Source organism: Solanum verrucosum, unplaced genomic scaffold (assembly GCF_900185275.1).
Source record: "Solanum verrucosum unplaced genomic scaffold, falcon-dt-bn FXZP01000159.1, whole genome shotgun sequence".
In the NCBI taxonomy this organism is placed as follows: domain Eukaryota; kingdom Viridiplantae; phylum Streptophyta; class Magnoliopsida; order Solanales; family Solanaceae; genus Solanum; species Solanum verrucosum.
Window position 1 is genome coordinate 668,262 of NW_026020705.1, and position 24,535 is coordinate 692,796.

General features: G+C 36.4%; 1 protein-coding gene across 1 annotated transcript; it reads left to right on the forward strand.

Annotated features, from left to right (window-relative positions):
* The first annotated feature begins 1,020 nt into the window (after positions 1–1,020).
* On the forward strand, positions 1,021–1,443 carry LOC125812420 (uncharacterized). Its single transcript, XM_049491914.1, has one exon. It carries the CDS (start codon positions 1,021–1,023, stop codon positions 1,441–1,443), a length of 423 nt encoding a protein of 140 aa, XP_049347871.1.
* Positions 1,444–24,535: the final 23,092 nt, after the last annotated feature.

Sequence of the window (24,535 nt, forward strand, 5' to 3'; positions counted from 1 at the left end):
CAAGTACGTTGTGTCGCATCTAGGGGCTAGCCTTGGGTCATGACAAACATGATATCAGAGCACAATATTTTGGAAATGGTTTTTAGGATTGAAGTCTCAGAAGGCACGTCTAGTAGAGTCTTGTTCATTAATGTGAGTCGTGACACATCTATGAGCGAGAGGCTATAGGACGTTAAGAAGTTACACTTCTTTCATTATTCTTGAAGTCGTGCCTTAGAGTTTAGCTTTATAAGTGTCCTTTTCCTAATCCTTCTCTTGTGTTTATAGGATATGAATACAAGAAGTACTTTCTCAAGAAGGATGGAAGAGGAGATTGTAAATGAGGGAGTTCCTCCCCAAGGTCCTCGAGGTGGCCAAGTTCCTCAAGGCAACCAAGTTCCTGTTGAAGATCCGGCTATATCCAATGAGAAAGTTAGGTCGGCTCTTTTGATGATGGCTCAAGCCGTAACTACCCAAGCTCAAGCCATGACGGCTCAAACTACTAAGGGTGTTGAGGCTAATGTGAACCCTGTGGTGAGTACTATGACTTCCAGGTTGAGAGACTTTGTGAGGATGAATCCTTCGGTGTTCCTAGGTTCCAAAGTGAGAGAGGATCTGCAAGAATTTTTGGATGAGGTGTATAAGATAGTCAATGATATGGGGATAACTTCTAGGGAAAAAGAGGAACTTGCCTCCTACAAATTGAATGATGTTGCCCAAGTTTGGTTCACTCAATGAAAAGGCAATAGGCCAATAGAAGCGGGTCCTATAGAATGGGAGGAGTTTAAGAAAGTCTTCCTTGGTAAGTACTTTCCCTATGCAAAGAGGGAATGTAAGGTGGAGGAGTTTATAAACCTTAGGCAAGGTAGCATGAGTGTTGAGGAGTATTCCTTGAAATTTACCCTATTGTCTAGGTATGCACCATCTTTGGTGTCTAACCCTAGAGATGAGATGAGTAAGTTTGTTACCGGTGTATCCGACCTAGTTGAGGAAGAGTGATGTATGGAAATGCTCTATGATTATATTAACATTTCTAGACTTATGGTGTATGCTCAATCTATTGAGGAGTCCAAACTTAAGAGGAAGAATAGGGAGTTGAAGAGGTCCAGGTCCGATGAGCAAGGTCAACCTAGGTTCAAGAAGAGAGCTCCAAACAAAGATTCTTCATGCACTACTAAGGTTAACCAAGAGAGAGGTAGTGGACATCCATTTGCTAAACCTACTTGCCACAATTGTGGGAAGAAGCATTGTGGGAAGTTCTTAGCCGGTACTAGTGGGTGCTATGGTTGTGGAAAGAATGATCACCAAGTGAAAGATTGTCCTACTCTTACGACCAAAGGAAGGGAGGCTAAACAAGTTTCTCTTAATGGCCCGAATCTTGATGCTCCAAAGAGGAACCGCTTCTATGTTCTTCAAGCTAACAAGGACAAAGGAGCTAATCCGAATGAAGGCACCGGTATGTGATAGTTCCTTATGGTTCTGAATGTCTTGTTGAGGTTCCTATGTTTTTTTCATGTTTGCCTTAGTTGATTTTTCTCCTAAGTGGGGGATAGTATGTTGAATACTATGGTTGTTGAGAGTTTTGATATCCTTATCTCTTTCCTTCTGTTCCTATTCAAGCTTGAGACCAAAAGTTCCTTGTAACTTGTTTCATGTTTTGGAGTCATGTGTGAAAATGTTTTTCCATGGTCTTCTTATGTTATGCATGTTCTTGATGAGTTTATGTTTGAATGGGAAAATGAGTTTTTATGAATTATGTTCCTCGTGTTAATGTGCATTTAGAATGAGTGGTCTATATGCTTCATGAGGTTAAATGTTGAACATGCCTAAATATGCTTTTATGAAGAAATTTCATAATGTGCTTAATGATGTTGTGATGAGCATGACATGAGTTGGAGAAGGTAATTCCTCCAATGTAATGAGAAATGTTGAAGTTATGATGCATAATGAGTTTGTAGATGTAGTTCCTACTTTCTTGTGTTGCATTGAGCTTATTGATGTGGAGTTGATGTTTCCTCCTAGTTTTGTGCATTTGTTTATGATGTTACATGCATGATGGGCTGATAGTCTTGAGTCGTTAACCCCTTAATGTGTTTAAAGTGTCATTTGAGGACGAATATTACTAAGTGGGGGATAATGTAACGACCCGTAAAACGAATAAGTGAAGTTAGAGCCTAACTTGTGTTTAATGGAGTTATTGAGGGGTTTCAAGTTGTAAAATGTTGTCCCAAGCTATGGTCGTGGGGCTTAAAGGTTAAGCGTCAAGGTACGACTCCCCAAGGACCACCCTAGGGGTCCTTGAGGAGGACCCTAAAGCCTAACCCTAAGACCCTAAAGAAAACCAAAACTGCCCAAAACTTGGTGACCTACAGAAGGGGACCACGTCTCATAGGTCCATCCACGCACCATAGCTGGCCTCCGTAGGTCAAGCCCCCAAAATCCAAGATGCTGAACCAAACCATATAGTGCCAGTACGTCCCGTGGTCCCACCTACGTAACATAAGTGGGTGGTTCGTAGTTTGCACCTGTGTGCTGTCAAATATCTCGGTCAAGGTGAGGGCTATTTGGTAAATTCATTTCAAGTGTAGTTTAATTGGGGGATGGTTTTGATTGGTTATTTAAGGGATTTTAAAGTATTAAACTCTATTTTCAATTCATTATTTCAAAACCCAAATTAGAAACCTCCCCTCACCTTCAAAAGTTCTCTCTCTAGAAACCTCCATTGGAGGTGAAGGATCCAAGCTCTCAAGGTCAAGACTTCAAGTTTTTCAAGGGATTTCGTGGGATTCTTCCATAAAAGGTATGGTGGTCTTCATCCTTGACTTAGTTTCTTTCAAGGAGCCAATTTCGAAAGTGATTTCAAGTCTCCAATGTTTTCAACCTAGTTTTCAATCTATGTATGGGTTCGATTCCAAACGTTTTTCAAAGGCTTTATTGCATTGAATTATGAATGAATTGTGGATTTAAAGATGAATTAAGATGATTTCTTCCTAGAATCCATGATTTCCCCCAAATTCCTAAGTTGTGATTTGTCATGAAAAATTGATTGATCATGAAGTATGTGAATTGTCTATGTTTATATGGATATAGAATTTTGAAATAATGTTATTACTCTTGCCTATTTGTATTGATATAAGGTGTGTCGGTGAATGTGATCCATAGCCTTGAAAGGCAAGGTAAGAAGGTTAAGGTATGATTATGATGTGAATGATATGCTTGTGATCTTAATGATAATATGATGATCATGTTTAGAATGAAATAGTGTTATGATTGAAAGAATATTATTAATTAATTCTCATGAATGATGATGATAGATTGTGAAGGGTTTTCTTCTATATGATGTATATCTTCAATTGGTAGGCTTATGCATCCTTTTCTTGAATGAATGAAAGTAATGTGAATATTGTATCTTCAATTGGTAGGCTAAGGCATCCTTTTCTTGTATGATGAATGTGTACTGACTAAATGATCATAGAACCATTGACCTAATGTAAGTAACCCTTTCACAAATGACTAATGAATGTAATGATAATATAGAATCAGTAGACCTAATGTTGGTATCCCTTTCCTAAATAAATGATGAAGTATTCTAGGCTATGACATGAACCGGTAGACCTTATGTTGGTAGCACTTCATAGTGAGTCTAGAAACTAATGTGATGATAAACCTTGAAGCGGTAGACCTAATAGTGGTGGCCCTTTTCTTCTGTGAAATGATGAACCTTGAAGCAGTAGACCTAATATTGGTGGCCCTTTCTTGGAAAGTCAATGAGCTATCCTTATAATGTACCTTGAAGCGGTAGACCTAATGGTGGTGGCCCTTTCAAGTTTAATGTACTTTGGATCGGTAGGCCTAATGTTTGTGGCCCTCTCTAGTACAATAATGTAATGTAAATGAAACTACTTTATGGGAATGTAGGCTAAGTACCGAGAGGATATGGTAAGATGGAAGTTCTCCCTACGTTAGGCCAGATATCAATGAACATATTTCATATCCTATAATTATGTGCCCACATAGGTCCTAGCTAGTGGATCCACTTAAGCTAAATGTACCGGTCTTACCTTAGGCAAATAGACCACCTCTTTACGGTGTGAGGATTTATGACACTGGATTCCATGTCAATCTCACATGGTTTATGTCGGTTAAACGCTTATTCCCATCATATGAGATGTGCATTATGGTTTCTTGAGGACTTCTATGAAGTGTGGTTGGTAGTATGGGATGCCATCCATGCATTTCACGAGTAGTCTTTGAGATGGTCATAGTGAGTTCTCTATGTCTTAATGGCTAATGTATGAAAGTTCTCTAAATGAATCTAATGAAGAATGTTGACTCTTATATGCTTAAATGAGATGATGCATGCTATACTTAGATTGTATTATGAGTTACTTCCTTGTCATGACTTATTGAGTATGAATGTGTCTTGTCTATGGTGGCTTCAAAGGAGTACTTAGTGTGAGTAGTAGTATGGGATGCTACTCATACATTGCACAAGTATGACTTAGACTTTCCCTAGGTGATGGTCTTAAAGTGATGATATGACTTACGAAATGTTTATGTCTCTTATGTACGAGTATTGTGTAAAGGTGGAAAGGTTGAATGATAAGTTCACTTTTGGTGACCTTAATGTGGTACTTTAGTGTGGATGGTGGTATGGGACGCTATCCATACATTGTACAAGGTATAGCATGAGGGTTACTTGAGGTGAAGGCATAATGTGAAGGTAATGGGTTATATGTTGATTATGTCTCTCTTGTGATTAATGACTTATATGTTGGTTATGTTTGAATATTATGTCTCTTATACTATGTTCATGAAGTTTTATCAAAATGGCATAAAGCATGACTTTCAAATAAAATGTTTGTTTTAAGCATGGTTGTTGCATGTCTATCATACTTAGTACTTAATTGTGCTAACCCATATTTCTTCATGTTTTACTACAAGTGTAGGTTCCGGCAAGTGAGTTGCTTTCTCTCTAGTGGAAGCTTGGATTTGAGATTCTCCAAGACTAAGTGGTATGCCCTCATAGATCGAGGACAAGTACTTGATGTTTCCATTTCTTTCATGTAAAAGACTATTGTTAGACTTTTCAATTATAAAGGTCCTCGACCCTACTTATGTTCCGGATATTGTTTTTAGATGGCCATGTGAGACAATAGACTTCCGTTGTGTTACAAGTGTTTTTAAATGAGTATTTTGATTGTATGGTTTTAAAGAATGTTTTAATTCCATACTATTTCTATTATCGAATGCAATGAAATGCTATGAGGCTTGTATGAGACCCCTTCGGAGTGAAGTACGTCGTGTCGCATCTAGAGGCTAGCCTTGGGTCGTGACATGTGGTCCCCTTCACTACCCATTTAGATTGGCGTGGTCCCTGACGGGGCTGCCTAAGTTGAGGATTTTTAAGTAATTTCCTTTTAATTAATTAACGTGTGGGGTCATTTTTAAATGTTTTATATCACTAGTATATATATTTTTAAGTCCTAAAACACTTCATTTACTCCTTTATTCTCCGAAACCCAAATCAAATCAAAAGAGTTCTTCCTCTATAAAATTCTCTCTCTAGAAGTTCCCAAAGAAGAAGAAGAAGAAGTGGGAGCTACGGTTGTGGATTCAAGGTGTTCTTCCTCAAATTTCTTGGGGATTCACAAGCAAGGTATGATGATCCTTAATGTAGGGGTAGCTTTCACCCCAAGAGTCCATTCCAAAGTAGATTCCAAAGTTTTCAAGTTTCTTAAAAACCTAGGGTTTTACTCTAAATCATGGGTTCCTTCTTCAAACGTTTTCAAAGTTAGTTTAATGACAAATTATGATTGAATTAGTGTTTAATTGATGATTTATGATGAAAATAATCTAAGAACCCATGAATTTCCTAAATTCCTAAATTGTGCCTTTATGAAGTGGGTTTGATGATTATGAAAGCATGTGAATAGAATATGTCTAAATTGCTTTAGTATATTGACTTGTATAATATCCATGCCTTAATTGTAGTAAATTCTTGGTGTATTCGTGATTTGAGATTTATGGCCTTGAAGGGCATAGTATGAGGAATTGAGTATTACCATGATGTCTTGTATAAGAATGTGAATTTAATGAAGGTAATGTGATCATGTCTTGAATATAATTGTGTTATTATTGAAAGGCTACTTCTCAATTTGACACTTATGAATGTTGATGATGGAATGTGAAGGACTGTTCATGGTAATGTATATCTTGAATTGGTAGGCTTATGCATCTTTTCTTATATAAATGAATGTATTGTTGATTGTTGAATCTTGGATCGGTAGGCTAATGTCACCCTTCCACACATGTTCATAATGAACCTTGGGATCGGTAGGCTTATGGCACCCTTCCATTAATGATGTGAATGAACTTTGGGATCGGTAGGCTTATGGTACCCTTCCATGAATATTAATGATGAACCTTCAATAGGTAGGCTTATGGCGCCCTTTCATGAGGATTCAATGATATTTACTAATGTACCTTGAATCGGTAGGCTAATGGCGCCCTTTCATGTGTTAATCAATGTACTTTGGGTCGGTAGGCCAATGGCACCCTCTCTTGTGTAATAATGTTAAAGTATTGAAATACTCTATGGGAATGGAGGCTAAGCACTGAAGGAATTTGGTTAGATGGAAACTCTCCCAATGTTTAGGCCGGGTTTCAATGATCATCTTCTTTATCTCATAACTATGTGCCCGCATAGGTCTAGCTAGTGGATCCACCTAAGCTATATGTTACCGGTCCTACCTTAGGCAAGTAGACCACCTCTTTACAGTGTGGGGCTTTATTACACCGGATTCCATGGTTAGCTCTCATGGTCTATGTCGGTTAATGCTTATTCCCATCATGTGAGATGTGCATTATGGTTTCTTGAGAAGTTCTATGAAGTGTGGGTGGTAGTATGGGATATCATCCATGCATTAGATGAGTAGGCTTTGAGAGGGTCATAGTGAGTTCTCTAATGTCTTAATGATTAATGAATGAAAGTGCTTTTAATGAAGCTAATGAAGAATGTTGACTTAAATGCTTAATATGATGATGCATGCTATACTTGGGTTGTATTATGAGTTACTTTCCCTTTCCATGACTTATGAAATGTTTATGTTCCTTATGTATGAGTTTTGTGTAAAGGTGAAAAGAAAGAATGGTAAGTTTACTTTTGGTGGCCTTAAGGTGGTACTTAGTGTGGATGGTGGTATGTGAAGCTATTCATACCTTGCACAAAGTATGGCTTGGGGTCTACTTAAGGTTGAAAGCTTAATGTGTTGTTATGACTTTTATGATGATTATACTTGTATTTTATGCCTCTTATACTATTGTACATGATGTTCTAAAAATTGGCATAATTCATGGTTTTCAACAAAACTGTCCCTTTAAAGCATGTTTTTGCATGGTCATCATACTTGGTACATTTTTGTGTGCTAACCCATATTTCTCTTATTTTACTTTAAGTGTAGGTTCCGGCAAGTGAGTTGCTTTCTCTCTAGTTCAAGGGCTTGGATTGAGATTCTTTTAAGGCTAAGTGGTATGTCCTCATAGATTGAGGACAAGTACTTTTGATGTTTCATTTCTTTCATGTAATAGACATATGTTGGACTTTCGATTGTACAGGTCCGTGACCCTACTTTTGTTTCGAGATATTATTTAAGATGGCCATGTGAGACAATAGACTTCCGTTGTTTTAATGAGTATTTTCGATTGTATGGACTTAAATGAGTTTTAAATTCAGCACTATTTCTATATTTCAAATGTTATGAATGTTATGAGGGTTGTATGAGTCTCTTCGAAGTCTTGTACGTTGTGTCACATTTGGGGTGTGGGCCCAGGTCGTGATAACATGGGTTAGGACAAATAATGTACTAAGTATGGAAACCATGCATATAAAATACTTAAAACATGCATAAAAGGAGCATTTAATTGAAATCATGCATTTTTCAAGTTTAGAAGCCATCATGCACATTTGTGAAGAAACATAAGTCAAACCATATCATAAGCAACCCCAAAGCTATACTAGTGCATTGCAAAGGCAAGATCCCATAACCATACCAATTGCTAAGTACCACTTTTAGGTCCCCAACATCTTACATATCATGCCTTGACCTCATTCATAGCCAATACTCTTATATAAGGAAACATTCATATTCATAACTTGTAGCAACTAAAGTCAACCTTAACAACCATGCATACCATACATACATAATTCATAAGTCTTCATAGCATAAGAGAAACCAATCCACAACCCCTTTATAAGCCTACTTGTGCAATGTACAAGTGAAGTCCCATACCCCCACTTACACCAAATAAAACTTAAAAAGAAGTCATAGGTAAAGTTCATATTTATGGTCATAGTCTTGTTCTTGTTAATGTTCTTGTCATATAGGGAAATTTAGCCTCAACCGACATAGACCATGTGACCTACATGGAATCCGGTGTCATGCCCCACACCAAAAACAGGTGTCCTACTTGCCTAAGGTAGAACTAACATGTGTAGAATTTAGGTGGATCCACTAGCTAAAGACCTATGTGGGCATATAGTTATGGGATAATGAGACTGCTACTAGAAACCCAGACTTTCTAACGTAAAAGGTTTCTATCTCATGAAATAACTTACTTTGGAAACTGGACTTTCTAACGTAAAAGCTTCCATCTCATACTCATATCCACTAGGTGCTAAGCATAATTCCCTTTAAAGTCATCTTAAGTCTTTACTAAAATTCATGTTCGTGAAAGAATGCACTAGACACTCAAGTCAACATGGTATCATAATAGCCCATGGATTCATTAGGTGAGAATGTCCTTTCAACCTTAGAATCATCAATACGTGAGTAAACCTTTCACTTCATATTCATAGTGTTTTCATGAGTATAGCCTTTCATTCAACACAACAATATCATCATAGTCATAAACATATCATACATAGTCATGTGTAAGGGTAGGGGAGAGTAATCTTACAACAATACCACAATTACACAATAATCATAAGATCTTAACTTTCCAAGTGAATCATAATCTCATACACAATTTCTCATAAAGATGTACAAACCCTCATACCTTGCCCTTCAAGGGTCATGAATCACAATCAACCCAACCATATACAATTACTACATATTATAGGTGGAATTTCATCATTCAATAGCTCAATAAACATAAACATATTCAAATGACATACTTATAATATCAACCAACCCACATCATCAATTCATGATTTATCAATATGGGGGAATCATGGGTCTATGGGAAATTTTCATCATAAAACAACAATACTCCATCAATCCAACCATAATTCATCATTACCAACCTTAATCAACCATAATTAAACAATTGAAAACGTTTTGGAAGAAGACCCATGCCATAGATTGAAAACCCTAGGTTTGGGAGAAATTGGGATCTTGAAAACCAACTTTTGAGGGGACTCTATGGGTGGAGACTACCCATAGATGAAAAGAATCCATACCTTGATTAGAAATCCCCAAGAAATTTGAGGAAGAACCTTTGAAATCCACAAACCCTAGCTCCAATTGCTCCTTTCTTCTTCTTTGAGTTTAGAGAGAGAAATACTGAGAGGAAGAGAAATTTTTGGGTTTGATTTGGGTGTTTGAGTATAATGAATTGTTTTGGGTGAATTTGGACTTCAAATGACTTATATAGTACCCCTAAAAAAATACCCAAAATGACCTCACTTAAGTTGGACATAAAAAGGAAATGAATTAATTGTCCCTCACTTAAGGAATCCGTCCAGGCTCCACGAGCCCCTTCACAAGTCGTGGTGAGGACCACGACCCGTGGTCCTCCTCGTGAAGGTTAGGAAGTAGCTAGGCGCTTGGTGCCTTAGGCTCACAAGCCCAATGAATTACAATGAGGGGCTCCACAAGCCGTGGTCAAGACCACGAGTCGTGGTCCCTCTCGTGGTCCTTCAGGCAATAGCCTTGCCACTTGTGGCCCTTAGCTCAATTCCTAAGGCATCTTCACGAAGGGCTCAACGAGCCGTGGTCAAGACCACGAGCTGTGGTCCCTCTCGTGGAGTTAAGGCAGTGGCTAGGCCAAAGGGTGGCCATTTTTCCATGGCCAAGGAAGGTTTACGAGCCCCTTCACGAGCTATGGAGTTGACCACGATCTGTGATTCCACTTGTGAAGGTGGGTCGGTGTGCTCCAAGCTATGTGCAATGTATGAATAGCGTCTCATACCACCATCCACACTAGATACCACATTAGGGCCACTAAAAGTGAACTTACTATTCATCCTTTCTATCTTTACACAATACTCATACATAAGAGACATAAACATTTCATAAGTCATAACAAGGAAATAACTCATAACACAATCCAAGTATAGCATGCATCATTTCAGTTAAGCATATAAGTCAACATTCTTCATTTGCTTCATTAAGAACACTTTCATTCATTAGTCATTAAGACCTTAGAGAACTCACTATATCCCTCTCAAAGTCTGCTCGTGAAATGCATCGATGGCATCCCATAGTACCACCCACACTTCATAGAACTCATCAAGAAACAATAATGCACATCTCACATGATGAAATAAGCGATTATCCGACATAGACCATGTGAGCTAGACATGGAATCTGGTGTCATGAAGCCCCACACCGTAAAGAGGTGTTCTACTTGCCTAAGGTAAGACCGGTAACATTTAGCTTAGGTGGATCCACTAGCTAGGACCTATATGGGCACATAGTTATGGGATAAGAAAGATGTTCATTGAAATCTGGCCTAACATAGGGAGAACTTCCATCTTTCCATATCCTCTTGGTACTTAGCCTACATTCTCATAGAGCAGTTTCATTTACATTACATTATTGTACTTGAGAGGGCCACCAACATTAGGCCTCCCGACCGAAGATACATTACACATGAAAGGGCCACCAACATTAGGTCTACCGATTCAAGGTACATTATTAGGACAACTCTTTGACTTTCCAAGAAAGGGCCACCAACATTAGGTCTACCGCTTCAAGGTTCATCATTTCACACAAGAAAGGGCCACCAACATTAGATCTACCGCTTCAAGGTTTATCATCACATTGGTTTGTAGACTCATTATGAAGGGCTACCAACATTAGGTCTACCGGTTCATGTCATAGAATACTTTATCATTCATTTAGGAAAGGGCTACCAACATTAGGTTTACTAATTCAAATTATTAAGACATTATACATTAACAACCCTAGAAGAGGAAGTGTAATCCTACCAAGTCAAGGTACATCATTCAACAATACTTTCATTCATTCAAGAAGAGGATGCCTAAGCCTACCAATTCAAGATAACATAATCACATTACTTTCATTTATACAAGACAAGGATGCATAAGCTTACCAATTCAAGATATACATTACATAGTAGAAACCCTTCACATTCTATCATCATCATTCATAAGTGTTAATTGAGAATATGTTTTCAATCATAACACAATTACATTCTAAACATGATCATAACACCTTCATTGAGATCACACACATATACTTCACATCATAATCATGCATAGATCCTTCATGAACTTGCCTTCCAAGGCTATGAATCAATATCAACCCATAAATCTAAGATACTACAATAGATAAGGAGATTAACATGATTCAATAACTAATTCAATATAAACATAAACAATTCAACATACTTTCATGATCAATTAACCCAATTCACATACTTCCAATTTAGGATTTTGGGGAAGACATGGGTTCATAGGAGAAATTAATCATCAATCATCAATAATTCAACAATCCATTCATAATTCATCATATAAAACTGTTGACACCCAATTTTGACCCTCCCCGATAGTAATTAATTTTTGAACTTCTTAATTTTAAGCGATTTAAAGTAATTAGTTTTATAAAATTTCATAAATATAATTTGCAAGTTATTTTAAAAAGCTTTGTCACTTTTTATAATTTTTAAGTAATATATATTTTTTATATAATTATGTATATAATTAGTATATTTTACGATTATTCGAAAATCATCTCAAAAAGATTTTGCTTTAAGTCAAGTATTTTGTTAATTTAGTTTAGTTCAAATTATGGTTATAATTTTAAATTAATTAGTTTATAATTATATTAATTATTTTATTTTCATTGGAGTTAAGAAACTCATTAATTAATTCATATTAATTCGTCTTGTTTAAGTTTTGACCAAATCCATCAATTAAATTTGATTTGGTTACCTTTGAAATTTATTTGGGCTATTGTTTAATTACAATTTTAGCCAAAATCTATCATTTTGTTTCAGCCAATTAAAGGACCAAATTTTGGGCCTTTTATTAGTAATTTTCAACAGTCCCTCAATTTAATCTTCTAAAAGCCCAACGCAACCCCAATCTTTCTCTCAAAATAACCCAACAACCCACTCTATGACCCGACCTAGTCTGTTTCTTCGTTCAACAAAGGAGACCCAGAAACGATCCCAAAAAGAAACCCAACAATCCCAGGTGACGTGAAAATAGAGCAAGCATCGTTAATCACAACGACGCGTGCGACTCCACACGACCCATACACGCGTCTTGTCTCCTTCACGCGAGAGCGAGTTAATGGAAAACAACCCCAACGTTCTTAATTTCCAATGGCGTCAATCGAAGTGTGGTCTTCCTCATTTATCCGTACAGCAGTGCTACTCCAACACCTTTTCTGAGCTTGATATTCGTCCTTGCTCGCACGAGATGATGCCACGCAAGGGTGCAAAGATGAGGAATCGATCCCAGATGTACACTTCACCTCCGTGTCAGTTGAATTTGCTGAAAATTGGGTATCAAAGCAACATATTACTTTAGTTTTTTTGGGGATAAGGTTTGAAATTCAAATTTGTTCCTTTTGTCTTACCCGATTTTACCCTCATTTTTTCCCCCAAATCTGCCCTAGTTTTACCTATATATAGCCTCTTCTTCCTCATTGTTTAAGGTTAGAGACAGCTTACATTGAGTTAGAAAAAAATAGGAAAAAAGGTTGTGAAAAATATAGGAAAAGATTACGAGCGCACAACTTATAAAACAAATTGAAATTACAGTAGGTTGCTAAAGATATACACCCAATATAACATTTTCTGTCCTTGTTCGTGGTTGCGGAATTTGCTGGAATTCTCGAGGTTTTCGAGTGGTGCTTGGAAGGTGAAGTCGTTCCTGCTTGTTGTTCTCAGTCACTGCCCCCGAAAAGGTAATACCTCCTCCTTCAATCACGTTTATTTTGATTCCAATCGTTATGTGCTGAACATGTATCTGTTTGGTTTTTCTTTGGCTACAGTCATGCGTTCTCCTTTACTTTTAGTTCAATACTCTTTGTAGAGATTCTATTTGGTTTGAATATGAGTTTTCCGGACTATTTTCTTCACTGTTTGGACTCCTAACTGGTCATCATATTATTTTCTTCATTGCCTTAATTAAATGTGTGAAGTTGAATTAGTAAGTGTTAAGCTTAGCTTTCATGTTGTTGTGAATCGCATGTTAGTCTTGCTTTGATTTCCATGCTTAATATGTCTTCAAGCATCAATGTTTCTTCATCTGATTTGTTACTGTTCAAGATTTTTACTTATATAGGTCTACAATTTCTTGAAATTAACTGATGTGATAAATCCTTTTTAGTGTAATAACATTTTCATTTCGATGGCTTGGCTTTCTCAGTTTATAGAATCTCATTGTTGCCTCACTGTTTTGAGTAACATGTTAGAGCCATTTCTATGCCTTTGTTTTGCTTGTTGTTTTGGTCCAAATTTTTCAGTTGAGTTTTAAGAATAAGGTTCTGTTAATGGTTCAAATTTTCTTGACTACCTGGGTCACATTTTGAATCCCATGACACCATTTCAACTAAGTGAAATGCATCTGTTTGTGGGTCCTCTTTTGTGCGCCTATCAAACAATATCCATTCATTGTATGCTTGTTTCGCTTAACCTGGATGTGGTAGGTTTGCCTCTGTTGAAGTTGAATATTTTGCATAGCTGATTGAGTCTCATTTTTAGTCCAATCTAAGGTATCTTAGCTTTTCTTTCGCTGCCTATGCACTCATCAAAACTCTAGAATCATTCATATCATCAATTTGAACTTAAAGTGTTTGGCAGTACTATTTTCTTTTATATTTCATTATTGATATGCTTTGTATTATCAGATTATGAGAAGTATTAAGGCTTGTCCTCATTTATTCATTCATGCTTTAGTTGTTAATTGATCATCTCTACAATGCTTATTTTCTACTCAGTAAATGCTTGTCCTATATGTGCCTGTAGTCCTTTCTGTTTTGCTAAAAAATAAATAAATAGTGTTCATGTTCTTCTCTTAATTGGTGTGGTCCTTCCTTCCAAAATTAGTTGGGTTATTTGATGATTAGCTACGTGGATTGTCTCATTTATTCAGCTTACTTCTGATTCAAATATTATGCCTAGATGTTGAATCCTATCCTATGCTAATTCCTTTTCTTTTGCTTTTGCCTGTTTGCTTGTGAAAATCTGTCTGAGTTCATCACGAACTCCTTTTTCCTCGTATTTCGAGAGAGTCGTAAAGGCTCAAATCCCTCCTTTTGAGTCAGCCAACTATGGAATTGAAGAACAGGTTCCCAAAAGTGGACGTACATATGTTCGGAGTGAGACCAAGGGTTGTATACAGTGTGATACAGCAGAAAGAGGGCCAAAAGCCCTCCTAAATTTAAGATTTTTGTATTGTATTGTAATTGGGCCGAAGGTCCATATAATTTTAGTATTACTCTGTTAGTTTTAGGACAGGGAATTGGGCCAAAAGCCCACTTATCTTTGACAATTTTTTGTTAGTTTTAGGATAGGTACGAGTGGGCCAAAGGCCCAAAGCAGAAAATAGGCCCAAGTATTGGCCCAGGCGGAGTGAGAACCAGACTTGGGCCCAAATCTTTCCCTCCTTCTCTATTTATTTGCTACCTTTTTTTATGTGTTTATTTAATTTAAGGTTCTTCCTAATCAATGCCCCAAAAGATAACCATTTCAAAATTAACTATTTAAAATTAATTAATCATTTTTACTTTCCTTATTTATTCAAGTGTGCCTATTTTCTTTAGCCAAATAGTTATTTACCGGATAACCGTGTGTTAGCGGGAATTTCGGGTGCTTTCAAACCTTTCCCGAAATGTTAATATGAACCCTTGAACCCCTTTTAATAATTTCATAAGATTTCTGTTTTAATCTTTTGAAAAAGTTAGTTTTCTTAATTTTTCATTAAAAATTAAGTGGCGACGCTTAAAAATCTGTCGTTTCTCTTTTTTAAATAAAACAGAATGGTGACTCTGCTAGGGACTTGAATAAGATTAACTTATTTGGCTATTTGTGAAATTGCTTACTTGTTCAATTCTTGTAAATTATAAATTGTTGCATTTCATGGCATCCAATTCTGCCAAACGGCAAATAGTTTGCATTAAGAAAAAAGGCGGTTACGTGGCTTTCCACGGCTTTCCTTCAAAAAAACACCTTTGAATTCTTTTGAAGTGATAAACGAATAGTTGGTTTGTGGTCATCCAACATCGTTTATTATACTTCACCCCGTAGTTTGTCCAACTGGAGTAACCAGGTCTTGTCTAAACCAACTCTTAGTCAACTAGCGTAAAGCGAAAGCAAATCCCTATTAACGCATTTGAACTAAGATGAAACACCCAAGGCGTGTTGTGCCCATTAGAGAGACCACCTTGAGTCGAAAATGGCCCACGGCCTAATCTGACGATCATACTTCCATGTTTAAATTTGAAGGATGTATACGTTATTTGAAAAATCATTGTCTCTTGGGTTAGGGAGTTAGATTATAGATTTATTCTAATCCAAGAAGGAGCAAGTTATCATTGCAAACAAAAGTGTGGACATCCGGAGGTGACAAAAAATTAAGAACGAAAGATCTTTCCATAGATGCATAGTTTAGATTTGTACACCTGCGCGAGACTGATTATTTGTATCCCATTTTCCCTATTATGTATCCCCATTCAGTTTTAGTCATAAAACTCGTATAAATTTGGGATTTGGGGCAATGGAATATTTCAAATGACGTTATACATCCTTCAAATCATTAGGCCTACCGTTGGCACAAAAGGGTCACGTATATGTTTAGAATGCGTGATAATTGAATGTGTTATAACTGCTTGTGAGATTATGTTGTTTTATTTGGAGATGTTCTAGCCTACTCTTTTTGGAAAATTTCTACAAACTCTTAAGCACAAATATCAAGTCACTATCAAAAGTGTGTGCAAATACTTTTCGAGTCTTTAGTTTCCTAACAAAATTTGATTAATTCGATCTTCACTTTTCAAATGTTACTCTCTTATATCAGAAAAGATTCATCGTCTCAAATCTAAAGAGATTCAAGCTAGTTGAACTACGTAGGACCTGAATTCTCCTCCATGAGATGCGTAGGCAGCCCTTCAAGGCTCGGTCCACATTTGAGAATTATTATCTTTTCCAACTCTTGTAAGGAAAATAGAGTTTCATATAAATCAAAAATTGGAAATATGACAAAGAAAGATGCAATCGACTTTCTCTTGACTCAAGTCGACATCTTTGATTCACTAATCCCAAAGTCAAGTAGACAAATTCCTGTCTATTTAGCTATTTCTCTATACCGGTGGGCTAGTTTATCTCCGAATGAAGCAACTCTTGTGTGTTTACACCTATGTGTGATATCTTGTACTATTTATCACCTTCAAATACTAATACATTTATTTTTTGAGTTATTTTTTATTTTTCAGGTATTTAGAACTGATATGTGTTGATAAGATGGTCGAACACCTCTACTTTACAAAATCCAAAGCTCTTAAAGATTCCTTCTCTAACCAAAGTCTACTAAAAGGAAAAGCCACAATGGTTGACAACAGTGAAAAGATTGGCCTAACCAAAGTTGCTATAGTCCATCCCTCTACTGCTGAACAAAATGAGTTGATCGCGCAACTGATGCACCAGATTGCTGAGTTGAGGGTTGAGGTCCAGAAAAAACAAGATTTGCCAAATCCGGGTATCACCGCCAACATTCCAGGCGATGGAAGACCTCCACTCTACTTTGCTCCTCTAAATACAAGTGCAGAACATCTCATCAACCCACCCTCCAACCCTATTCAGAATTCTTCCACCATCGACTTAACTACCCCCAATCCACATCACGCCACAACCTCGTATCAAGCACCGCCTCCTCCTCAAAACACCAACCCTCAAGCGTTCCCCCAGATATACCAAGCTCCTCAAAACATCCGAAATCCTTCCACTGCTCCACCCTTGCCTCCAAAACTTATTTTCCAATTTTGACCCTCCCCGATAGTAATTAATTTTTGAACTTCTTAATTTCAAGAGATTTAAAGTAATTAGTTTTATAAAATTTCATAAATATAGTTTGCAAGTAATTTTAAACAGTTTTGTCACTTTTTATAATTTTAAAGTAATATATATGTTTTATATAATTAGTATATTTTATGATTATTCGAAAATCGTCTCAAAAAGATTTTGCTTTAAGTCAAGTATTTTGTTAATTTAGTTTAGTTCAAATTATGGTTATAATTTTAAATTAATTAGTTTATAATTAAATTAATTTATTTATTCTTGTTGAAGTAAAGAAGCTCATTAATTAATTCATATTAATTCGTCTTCTGTAAGTTTTGACAAATTCATCAATTAAATTCGATTTGGTTACCTTTGAAATTTATTTGGGCTATTGTTTAATTACAATTTTAGCCAAAATCTATCATTTTGTTTCAGCCAATTAAAGGACCAAATTTTGGGCCTTTTATTTGCAATTTTCAGCAGTCCCTCAATTTTAATCCTCTAAAAGCCCAACCCAGCCCCAATCTTTCTCTCGAAATAACCCAGCAGCCCACTCCATGACCCGACCCTATTTGTTTCTTCGTTCAACAAAGGAACCCAGAAACGATCCCAAGAAGAAACCCAACAATCCCAGACGGCATGAAAACAGAGCAAGCGGCATTAATCACAACGCCAAACAGCGACGCATACATCTCCACACGACCCCTACACTCGCCTCATCTCCTTCACGTGAGAGCGAGTTCATGGAAAACAGCCCCAACGTTCTTAATCTCCAATGGCATCAATCAGAATGTCGTCTTCCTCCTTTATTCGTATAGTAGTGCTGCTCCAACACCTTTTCTGAGCCTACGATATTCGTCCTTGCTCGCACGAGATGTTACCACGCAAAGGTGCAAGGATGAGGAATCGATCCTAGACGTACACCTCACCTCCCTGCCGTTTGAATTTGCTAAAAATTAGGTATCAAAGCAGCATATTCCTCCAGTTTTTTTTTGGGATAAGGTTTGAAATTCAAATTTGTTCCTTTGTTCTTACCTGATTTTACCCTCATCTTTTCCCCCAAAATCTGCCCTAGTTTTCCCTATATATAGCCTCTTCTTCCTGATTGTTCAAGATTAGAGATAGCTTACATTGGGTTAGAAAATAATAGGAAAAAAGGTTGGGAAAAATATAGGAAAAGATTGGGAGGGCACAACTTATAAAAAAATATGAAATTACAGTAGGTTGCTAAAGAGATACACTCAATATAACATTTTATGTTCTTGTTCGTGGTTACGGAATTCTCGAGTCTGTCGTGTGGTGTTTGGAAGTTGAAGTCGTTCCTGCTCGTTGTTCTCAGTCGCTGCCCCCGAAAAGGTAATACCTCCTCCTTCATTCACATTTTATTCTAATTCCAATCGTTATGTGCTGAACATGTCTCTGTTTTATTTTTCCTTGGCTACAATCATGCGTTCTTTATTTTCAGTTCAATACTCTTGGTTGAGATTCTACTTGGTTTGAATATGAGTTTTTCGGCCTGTTTTCTTCACTATTCAGACTCCTAACTGGTCGTCATATTATTTGCTTCATTGCCTTAATTAAATGTGTGAAGTTGAATTAGTAAGTGTGAAGCTTAGCTTTCATGTTGTTGTGAATCACATGTTATTCTTGCTTTGATATCCATGCTTAATATGTCTTCAAGCATCAATGTTTCTTCATCTAGTTTGTTACTGTTCAAGATTGTTACTTATATAGGTCTACGATTTCTTGAAATTAACTAATGTGATAAATTGTGTTTAGTGTAATAACATTTTCATTTCGATGGCTTGGCTTTCTTAGTTTATTGAATCTCTTTAGAGTCATTTTTATGCCTTCGTTTTGCTTGTTGTTTTGGTCCAAATTTTGTCGTTGAGTTTTAAGTATAAGGTTCTATTAATGATTCAATTTTTTTTGACTACCTGGGTCACATTTTGAATCCCATGGCACCATTTCCAACTAAGTGAAATGCATCTGTTTGTGGGTCCTCTTTTGTGCGTCTATCAAAAAATATCCATTCATTGTATGTTTGTTTCGCTTAACCTAAATGTGGTAGGTTTGCCTCTATTGAAGCCTAAATATTTTACATCTTATTGAGTCTCATTCTTAGTCCAATCTAAGGTATCTTAGCTTTTCTTTCGCTGCCTACGCACTCATGAGAACTCTAGAATCATTCATATCATCAATTTGAACTTAAAGTGTTTGGCAGTACTATTTTCTTTTATTTATCATTATTGATATGCTTTGTATTATCAGATTATGAGAAGTATTAAGTTTTGTCCTCATTTATTCATTCATGCTTTAGTTGTTAATTGATCATCTCTACAATACCTATCTTCTACTCATTAAATGTTTGTCATATATGTGCTTGTAGTCCTTTCTGTTTTGCTAAAATATAAATAAATAAAGTGTTATTGTTCTTCTCTTAATTGGAGTGGTCCTACCTTCCAAAATCAGTTGGGTTATTTGATGATTAGCTAAGTGGATTATCTCATTTATTCAGCTTACTTGTGATTCAAATATTATGCCAAGATGTTGAATCATATCCTATGCTAATTCCTTTTCTTTTGCTTTTCCCTGTTTGCATGTGAAATCTGCCCAAGTTCATCACGAACTCGTTTTACCTCGCATTTCGAGAGAGTTGCAAAGGCTCAAATCCCTCATTTTGTGTTAGCCAGCCTATGGAATTGAAGAACATGTTCCCGAAAGTCGACGTACAGGTGTTCGGAGTTAGACCAAGGGTTGTATACATGTTGTATACAGTGTGATATAGTAGAAAGAGGGCCAAAAGCCCTCCTAAATTTCAGTTTTTTGTATTGTATTGTAATTGGGCCGAAGGTCCATATATTTTTAGTATTACTCTGTTAGTTTTAGGACACAAAATTGGACCAAAAGCCCACTTATCTTTGGTAGATTTTTGTTAGTTTTAGGACAAGTACGAGTGGGCATGTCATGCCCCAAATTAGGGGAGGTGTGACTGGCACTTGACACCTTATGTGATCGAGTTAGCCCCTGAAATATTCCGACCAAACTATGAACCTAGAAGGTTGGGTAGCATAACATCTAAAATACTATGACTGGACCCTTAAGGTCATCACCTGAATATCGCCAAGTCATATAGACGAAGGTAGACAAGAAAAATATAATAAAGTACTAGCTAGCCGACAAGGCTGCAAATGAAGATATACATACATACATACATACATATATATACATGCCAAGCCTATGGGGCTGGAGACTAGAAGCTGCAAACATAAACTTAAAATATTGTGTCCACAAGTCTCTAAGAGTGACATAAGCACCGCTCGGGACAAGGCCCCGATTATACCCAAAATGTACAATAAAAGTAACATCCTATGAAAGCTCCAGAAAGAGGTGGAGCTTACCAACTCACAACTGAATCGTGAATCCTAGTAGAGGGGTCAATTAGAATCCTTACCTAGACCTGCACACACAAAACAAAAATGAAACATCCCCGGGCAACGAAACGTCAGTACGAATAAAAATGTACTGGTATGTAAGGCAGAAAATAGAATGATAAATAGTTGTTGCAAAAAAGGTAATAAAGATACCACCTAAAATAGAAACTCAGGTAGCCGCCATGGCTGACATCATCAAACCTTATGTAAATTAAATATGCAAGGTATGCTCGCATAATCGTATGTCGTGAATAAAGATATATATAGAAGCAAATGCATGTCATACCCAACCAAGTGCTAGCAATGGTGATGCCTTCCGGTAGAAAACCGGGATCATATTCACCAACTTGTGACCACCTGTGTCTCAAGCGTATAAATATTGGCAATAGGCTCCATACCTTCCGATTATAGATAGGAAGTAGAATGCATAGCATGTAATGTCATGGATTCGTAATGTATTTGTTACCTGAATCATGATGCCAATCTTGGCTCGTTGGTACTCTTGTCCTCATAATCTCGTAATCACTTTCGTATCACATGTAAATATCCCGTGAAACTTATATACTTGTAGATTAAACTGGAACACTTAACTTGGATTTAGAAAGGCAACTTAAACTTGAGGATATTCATAAAGAGCTTAAAGTTCTTCACTTTGTATCTATATATGTTTCCTTAGTAGTTTGTAAAAGAAAGTAATTTAGAAAAACACGTACTTTAGTAGTTTAAACCTAGGAGTTACATTTAAGAGTTTTGGAGATTGACATTTTATTTTAAAGTTTTCAAAAATATAAATTAGCGAGGAAGGAGGACTGATTTAAAATTCATATTGTTCATCCCTAATCTTATTAAGTTGCTACACCTAAAGAAGAGTAAGAATTTGTGCACATGGACCTATAGTCAAGAGAATAAACAAAATGACATAATGACACCAAATACCCTATCTAACCGAACGAGTGGAATAGCAACATAATGGAGTCACAAAAATACGCCAGCTGCAATATTAATGCCTTTCACAAAGGTCTTTCTAGTAATAGAGTAGTAAAATAATATTTGATGATTTAGGATACAAAAATTCGTGCTCAAAGGTAGTACAGTACTTTGCCTTAACATACCTCAATTCTGGGTCTTGTTATATCAATATGGGTTGTACCCCTTCCTTACAGTATTATTCTATAGAAAATCATGTCACACAACCATTACAGGAAGAATATGAACACGTCAGGGTCAAAGTAGCAATTTAGAGCTCACTAGCAGAGTGACTAGCTCGCCATGCCATTTTTAAATGTATGCTTCATTACCTTTTCTTCTCCAAATTACAACCCCAAATTAAGGACATAACATACATTTTTGCAGCAGCTATTAAAAAGTGGAGGCCTACGCAATAGTCAACAACAACCAAATAGAGTAAGCCTGCACAAAAATAAAAACACGGCGTATCACCACACCCTTATTTTCCAACCCAAAAATAACCATAACCTAATCCTAACCGTGAGTCTTTAAACTATTAAAGACATAAAAAAATATATGTAATATAGTCCTATAATTTTTCAATATAACCATAATATCTTGAACTCACCGCTTCCAATCATCATCCTATACGTTCGTCCAATAATTACATTTGGAGTCATGTCTTTCTATTCATAAGCAATAAGAGGTTAAAAGGCAAAACCTTATCTTAAACTTGATGGAGCTTGCAGTACTTTAACATTTCTTGTCAATAACAAGCAATCTCCTTAAACACAAGATGTTGAACCAAAAAGAAACAATTTGAAAATTGCAATGCATTAATAGAACCAACGTTATACTAATTTATCTTACAATTAAATACCCATGTATACTTCTTGTTCTCTTCCAGACTCATATCAACAAGAACCACACACATACAAAGCATTTCTGAAAATTCCAGCAACAACAATATCAGAAAAATACTTCAAAACATCCCAACATCACGTAACTATCCAAATACAATTTTTCCAGCAGTCTATTCGCGTTCTTTCTTATATAGCATAGTGATAACATGGAATCACTCAATAAGATGAAGGGTGAGAATTATAACCTCCAAAAAGCAGCAACACCACATAAATTACGAGACTCCTTCACCATGAAGAATCCTTAAAATCACAGCCAACGAGGAGGAAAGAGGTAACACAATCTCTATGAACGTTCTGAGGCTGAAACCACATTGAATCTTGTAGATCTTTTCTTGGATGATAGGGGAACCTTTAGAGAGGATTTAGGACTGTTTTATTCTTATTTTGGTTGAAAAAATGAGATAAAACGAAGGAGAAATCAGATCTTATAAAGCTAAACGACATAAGAGCTAGGGGCCCACCTTCACGTGCCTTCTTGTGCAGCCTCGCTAAAATCTGAATATCTCTCAATTCTTAAGTCGTATGGACAAATGGTTTAGTGCGTTGGAAAGTAGACTCGTAGACCTTCGATTTCATATATTGGGATTCTTCTAAAGCTTTATATATTGGGAGAAAAGCTCCGAGACATTTAACCAAAATTTCATAAGGTTTATCAAAGAAACTTACTCTAACCTTTGTAAACTTTTATTTTCCAACTTGCTTGACTTCAAAACTTAACTTACGATCATTGGGTGACTATATCACCTTATAAAACATCCTTATTAGCATACAAGACACTCTTTGTCTTATCCCCAAAGGTAGCGGTTAACTTAAACGTTTCGAATGGGAGGGGTGTTAGAATAGACATTCTTTAACTCGAACTTGTTTAAGGACATCCTTGATCCATAACGTTAGTCTAATTCTTTGGTTTTTTTACCTCCCCTTTGCAATCTTATTCTCCTGAAATGATACACCAAGTCATATATGACTCATACACTCATGCAATGATACACATATTATGTGAAAGAACCATGAGGTCTCACATCCTCCCCTACTTAAGAACATTCGTCCGCAAATGGATTCAAACAATCTCTTGGTTGTATTCTTTGCTGCTACTATGCTATTAGCAAGGCTATATTTGTTACATATGCAAATCTTAAATCCAGTTCAGAAAATCTAATTACAAGGCTTCATATATCTAGCTCACAGCAAGCCATATAAACAACATTTATGAGGTATTTAAAATCCAATTAAGTTTGTGTACAAGAATGCTTGTCAAATATTAAAACACAACTCAGCTTAAGTCGTCAATAGTTGGAGTACTTCTTCCTTATTTCCTCTTCAGCTTCTCAAGTTATTTCCTCAATATTGTTATTCCATCGTAACACTTTCACAAAAACCACTTCTTTAGTCAAAATATTTCTTACATGCCAATCAAACATAGACACTAACACCTCAGCATATGACAAGTCCTTAGAGACATGAATATACTCAACGCGCATAATCCGTGAAGCATTTCCAATGCACTTCTACCACATAGATACATGAAACACTAGATAGACCGCTTTAGATTCTGAAGGCATATCAAGCTCGTACGCCACCCTACCAATACTCAAAATAATCTTATATGGCCCTACATACCTTGGACTTGACTTAACTCGACTTCTCGTTCTTGAAAAATCACATGATACCCTTCCTAGGCAATACTTTCTAGAAAACACAATCTTTTACGTCAAACTCTAAGTCTTGAAATCAAAACTGGGAACAGAAATTTAACAATCTTCTCTTGGTAGTCGACATTGGCATAACAAGGCTTCCACAAATCCATGCCCATATCGATAAAAAAGTCGAGCATCTCGCTATATCACGTCTACAAATTCTGATGATCACTAATCTCTAATATAAAGCCTAGATAATTTCTCTTGAGCATAAAAGAAAATCAAAGCACAATTTAAATTTCATACGTACTTATAAATCAGCTCTATAGAACAATCTATAAATTGAAAGAAATGTAACCAATCC

What these genes read in the sequence shown, in the direction of transcription:
- LOC125812420 (XM_049491914.1), top strand. Translation starts at nt 1,021, where the DNA reads ATGGTGTATGCTCAATCTATTGAGGAGTCCAAACTTAAGAGGAAGAAT.